General features: G+C 46.5%; 1 protein-coding gene and 2 non-coding genes across 3 annotated transcripts; 2 read left to right on the top strand and 1 right to left on the bottom strand.

The window, feature by feature from the left end:
* Positions 1 to 1,699: 1,699 nt before the first annotated feature.
* LOC109766763 (protein JINGUBANG-like) lies at positions 1,700 to 3,474 on the bottom strand. The gene is made up of 2 exons (XM_020325546.1): positions 3,455 to 3,474; positions 1,700 to 2,387 (listed from the first exon to the last, which is right to left on the bottom strand). The coding sequence occupies exons 1-2, from the start codon at positions 3,472 to 3,474 to the stop codon at positions 1,700 to 1,702; spliced, it is 708 nt and encodes a 235-aa protein (XP_020181135.1).
* LOC120962259 (U1 spliceosomal RNA) lies at positions 2,525 to 2,681 on the top strand. The gene has a single exon (XR_005753100.2). It is a non-coding gene; the product is annotated as a U1 spliceosomal RNA (small nuclear RNA).
* Positions 3,475 to 5,212: 1,738 nt separating the features above from the next.
* LOC120962261 (U1 spliceosomal RNA) lies at positions 5,213 to 5,370 on the top strand. The gene has a single exon (XR_005753102.1). It is a non-coding gene; the product is annotated as a U1 spliceosomal RNA (small nuclear RNA).
* The last annotated feature ends 283 nt before the right edge of the window (positions 5,371 to 5,653 follow it).

Here is a 5,653-nt window from a genome sequence, read left to right as displayed (position 1 = left end):
AGCCTAAGCAACAAATATACATGTGTTGAAAACTCTGTTGCCTCAAGGTATGGATGACGTATATTCATTGTCTCTAGATGAACGAGAATTCGAAGGCTATGCAACTACGAACATTCGCTTATAGTTTGCCCATTATGAGTGTGAAGGCACCTCACTGCTTACATTTTTATCGGCTGGTGAGTCTGCGTGTCTTCAATTTCAGCACATGTACTCCTTCCATGTCAACTAGAAGTGGTTGCATTGTACGTAGTTCAGTGAGCATTCATTTTCTTTTCAAGTACATTTAGGGGTCTGCTTCAGCACCCTCCCCCTCCCACTTGTTGATGTCTCAACCACATTAGCAAGGCCTACAAACCCATAACGAAGGGGAGCCTGGCGGCGGCGAAACCTAGGGTTCCCATGTGTCGCTCGTGTAAGCGACGCAAGGGGGCGGGGACACAAACTATCCAATAGTTTATAATGGCTATGGCACATCATTGTCGGTTTTGTGATCATGGCATAGTGTTGTTTTGAATTGGCTGTCCAAACAATAGGTCAAGAGTAGGAAACGTATTCATACTAACTTTGGTGATCATCTTCAATCTTTGATCAAAAGAACTTCCATACAAAAAATTTACTTCTGATGAAATGTTTCGGTTCAGAGGACTGTAGGTCTCAATAGTTCGACCACGCCTTCCAGGTTGGGGACCATGTCATCCCTTGATGAAGAGGATGGTTCACAGTCCTAAGTCCGTGTTTGCGCATTGTGCTTTGTCATGCCGATGATGTTTCTTCCAGAAGTGTTTGTGTGAAAATTTGTCGCACCGAAATATCTATAGGTAGGAGATATATTTTCACAATGTTGTTACTATAAGTTATATTTTTTATCATGGAATCAGAAGAAGAAATAAACAGGAAATTGTATGTGGCAGTCACACATAGTAATCACTTATTCGCAAAAAACACATAGTAAGGGCACCTCCAATGGCAAACCTCAAATTTCCTCCCGCATCCGTCGACGGACAGAGGGGACCAGTCCGCGGACATGGATGGGGGAGGCGGCCATCCAATGTTGCCCGCATATATTTCAACCATTCTTTGACCTAACCGAACGAAATACATGCAAACACGACGGATTTCATAAAAACCGAACGACATTCATGCAAACACCGCGGATTTCTTTAGATTTCGAACATTCAGAACAAAAAAAACTGTACCGACCAGACCCTAAACTTATCCTACGATGGTGTCGAGTGTCCAAGCCCTTGCCGTCCTCCATCCTCCGTCTCCATGTGCACCGGCGATCAAAACGATGAAGTGAAGTTGCGGTGTCTAGCGAGGAAGAGTAGAACACGGGAGACGGACTGACCCACATGGGACACAAGGCCCTGCCGCCTCCCGTGCCCTACTCATCCTTGGAGGAGTCGTCGGTGCACTTGAGGTTCCAAAAATGATTGGAAACATTTTTGAGTGCTGATTTTTTTTTGCCACGCCTTGCATGAATGTTATTTCGTACTGAAATTTTGCATGCATACAAAACATTTGTCAAAGTTTATCACAATTTTTTTTAGAATTTTTTTACTATTTTTTTCGATTTTACTGTTAATGCGGGAGTATTTGAGCTCGGGAGTAGAATAGGACTTTCGGCTATACTATACAGTTTACAGCCATTTCATACCCAACCTATGACTAAAGACTATTTAGTGTGACTCTTTAAAATTCAAATCCTCCACTCTACGATAGTCAACAAGTCACGCAGTGCAATCACGCACTTCTTCATCGTCCGCTCGTCGCCGTTGGCCCCATTCGGCACCCACCAAACTCTCATGCTCTTGTCAAGCCCGCTGCTGTACACCATATAGCCATTGCTGGCCCTGCACAGGGAGGCCTGGATGCATTTATTGGGGCCCTCGTGACCTCCGATGGCGCCACGGCCGATGGTCTTGTCGGCGGAGCCGGTGCACACCAGGTCGCCCGCCACGCACAGGAACAGCACGGCCATGGCGTACGCCTTCACGTCGAACGCGAGGCTCCACTTGCGACCGTACAGGTCCCACCCAAGGAGGTGCACGTCCGAGCCGGCTGCCCACACGCGCCGCCCCGCGGCGCCGGCGTTCCATGAGACGCCGTTGGGCGCGCGCGGGACGCGGATGGTCAAGAGAGAGTGTGCACCAGTGCCGGCAGGCCCGGCCTTGCCGATCTCCCAGGCCTTAACGCAGCCGTTGGCGGAGGCGGAGTAGACAACCCCGCAGTCGGCGGCGACGGCGTCGGTGGCGTCGTCGTGGGCGGGCACGGACTCGAGGCACGTAAGATCGGTCACCCCGCTGATCGTGCAAGAGACTGACTTTTCCTTGTGGCTCTGTTTCAATGGGCTAGACGCAACTGGGCCCTTGAATCCTTGGGCCTTTCTGTTAGACCAATGGATTAACCGAATATCGGCTAGCCAGTATGGTAACTACGTTTGGTTTAGTCCCACACGGAAAGACTAACAAGATTGGCACAGTAAATATGAGTATATTACTAGAGGGTAGGGTGACCTTTAAACGTACTTACCTGGACAGGGTCTATGGGCGATCAAGAAGGCTCATGGCCTAGATCAATGGCTCACATTGCACTTAGTGAGTGCGTTGATCTACCATCTCCTTTGGGAGAGTGGATGTCATAATTTCTGATAGAGGGGGTACGCGTCCGCGCGGCCTCTGCTAAATTATGAAATTATAAACTTTGATATCTCTTTTCTTTCAAGAGAATATCTATTATATTTTCTTTATTTACTGGTGACAGTGAAGGAGTACAATCATGTCTGCAAATGTCTGTCTCGTAAAATATGTTGCAAGATTTGGCTTGATGCTTGTGCCCAAAAGAACAAGCAATAAAGATTTTTCCCCAGATGATGAAAAATCTGACATGTGTGCATGGGTATTGAGGCAATAAACAGAAGAAGCAAGCGGCCACAGTTTAGCTTTCATCCATGACAAGCTGCATTTTTTTTTGTGAGAGAAAGAGAACACACGGTGGCTCAATGTATGAAAATATCAGCCTGTTTGGTTCTTAGAAGTCCACAAAACAATTGGATAGATCACCAACCGCCGCGCCAGAAATTTATACTACTCCCTCCGTTCCATAATATATGCTCTTATATTATGGGACGGAGGGAGTAGTATACAGTCATGCGCAGGCACCAACAAAGATTCAGCATGTATGATTCATGAGTCCAGAGCAAGGGACCGTTTCGTGAACCAGGACATGGCCAATGTTTGCAGATTAACCACGAGCCAATTCTTGTGAGTTGGGCCTGGAAATTTCACCTGAGGACGGTGAAACATTAATGGATCTATGGTAAAATGTTCAACTCAACTGATGCATTAAAAGTCTCCCAATATTTGCATAGTCGACTGCCTACTTGCAGAACCACAACATCAGAAGTGCTATAACTTAGAAAATCCACCCTGGCTTAAACAGGAAGGCTTCAGACCTGAAACATTCTCTGGCCATAGTAGCTTTTCACCGACTGTTCTGTAAAGATTTCAGTTAAACGAGACAGCAGAGGCCGCCCCTCAAACAATCCATACATCCAGCGGGTAGTGCTACACATTGCAAGGTCAGCACAGATGAAATAATAAGTTTAGCCCACGTCTACCAATAAGCATTTAGTTCTGAAAATGTAATGATGGGTAGTGCAGACATGTAAAAGGTGTTGGAACAAATCTTGTTATTAGTATTAAGCATTTAGGATTAGGCCATGATTAATTTGTTGCATGGTGTCATGGCCATGTAGAGTTGCATCACCCAGCTAAGTTTAAGGTAAATTGTGTCATGGCGGCGACGGCAGCAGCGGCGGTGGCGTGAGCGGATATGCAAGCCAGTAGTTGAGTGCAAGCATGCATGTGCACGCAGTGAAGATGTGACCTTATGTAGCTGTGTTCGTAAGGTGCTCTCAATTTTCTTTTATAGAAATATGTATTCAACAGAAATGGTCCAGCATGCTTACAAGTAATAGTTGGCAAATTGTACTGAGCTTAGTCACTGATACGCTGCGTACAACACACATACGCATATACAGTTACTAGGCCATGTAAATACTCGTATACGAGTCATGCTACTGGCTGGATATCAAAGGAGCCGGAACCTGGTGCGCACTCTTGCAATTAATATTTTGATCTGATCAGGAGGAGGCGGAGAGGATCATCCGCGAGCGTCAAGCGGCCGCCGGGTAAGCCCTGTCGCGGCGCCATCACCTTCCGCCGCCCCAAACCCGGCGACTCCGACTCCAACGGCGGGTCTGGCGACGATGACGGAGGAGCAGCCGGCCAGCCTGGCATTGGCTACGAGGTCACCGTGAAGTATAGGATAGTTTAGGATTTTAGTTTTAGTTTTTAGTTCACCTGACGAAATATCATCCGGTTTTATGTACAAATTATCCTACTTTTAATGGAATCCGCCATGTTTATATCAAAATTCAACGTGTTTGCACGAATTTTGTCCGGTTGATTTGAGTTGTTATGAAAACATATGCGGCTAACGTTGGATATCGACCTCCCGCATTCGTCTCTGCGGACTGGCCCCCTGTCTGCGGACGGATGTGGCAGGTTTTTTGTGAGTTGCCGTTGGAGGTGCCCTTAGTCACTGATACGCTGCTTACAACACGCATACGCATACAATTACTAGGCCATGTAAATACTCGTATACGAGTCATGCTACCTGCCGGATGTCAATGGAGCCGGAACCTGGTGCGTGCTCTTGCAATTAATATTTTGACGATCCGATCGGAACTGGCTCCACCAAGCAGACACACGTTGCCAGCGATCGATCAGGTTCAGCATCTCGATAGCAAAGTCCACCGTCAAAGTTTAGTTCCCAGAGCATCCGGTCCGGAAAACCCCTGCACGAGCAGCAATAGTTAACGACGCAGCAAACCGTCCAATAGCAAGTCGACAGTTAGCCATACCAGCTCTTCAGTTCAGAGCATGAGAAACCGAAAATCGACTAACGGCAGGAATCTCAGGGTGTGCCTACGACGTCCTGCAAGAGGCCGTGCTTTGTGCTAATGGCCATTGTCTAGAAGAAAGGCCGAGGGACTCACAGGCCCGGTTACATCTGTGCGTTCGGTTGAGAACTTGAGATACACCGGACACCAGAGTAATTATGTTTGTCTTAGTTCCACACCGAAAGATTAACAAGATTGGCTCGGTAAAGTTGAGTATATAACTAGAGGGTAGGACAACCTTTGAAAATACTTACCTGGACGGGGTCTATGGGTGCTCAAGAAGGCTCATGGCCTAGATCAATGGTTCGCATTGCAGGTAGTGGTGCGTTGATTTACCATATTCCTTTGGGAGAGTGGACGTTATAATTTATGATAGAGGGGGTACGCGTCCGCGCGTTCCCTGCCAAATTATGAAATTCAAGTTTTATTGGCCAACTCAGAAATATTGTATTAATCTTTTTTCTTTAAAACACAAACTATTTTTATTATTTATAACAGATACAAGAAGGCAGCAAAGGAGTACAGAGTCTCTGAAAATGTCGTCTCCTAAGAACAAGAATGATTAGGCTTGATGCTTATGCCTAGACGAACATGAAAGTAGATTAAAGATTTATGCCCAAGAAAATGATAATTTTGACATGTGTGTGCATGAGATTGGGGGAAAAAAGACAAGCCGCCAGACTAGTA

The sequence above is a fragment of the Aegilops tauschii genome, chromosome 3 (assembly GCF_002575655.3).
Source record: "Aegilops tauschii subsp. strangulata cultivar AL8/78 chromosome 3, Aet v6.0, whole genome shotgun sequence".
Taxonomy (NCBI): Eukaryota; Viridiplantae; Streptophyta; class Magnoliopsida; order Poales; family Poaceae; genus Aegilops; species Aegilops tauschii.
Note: the sequence above shows the minus strand (reverse complement) of the source record. Positions and strands in the feature narration are given on the sequence as shown.

Excerpts from the sequence above, each read along its gene's own strand:
- LOC109766763 (XM_020325546.1), bottom strand. The coding sequence starts at position 3,474 with ATGGCCAGAGAATGTTTCAG. Across the intron at positions 2,388-3,454 it reads ATGGCCAGAGAATGTTTCAG|AAAGGCCCAAGGATTCAAGG; the intron begins GTCTGAAGCCTT and ends TTGGTCTAACAG.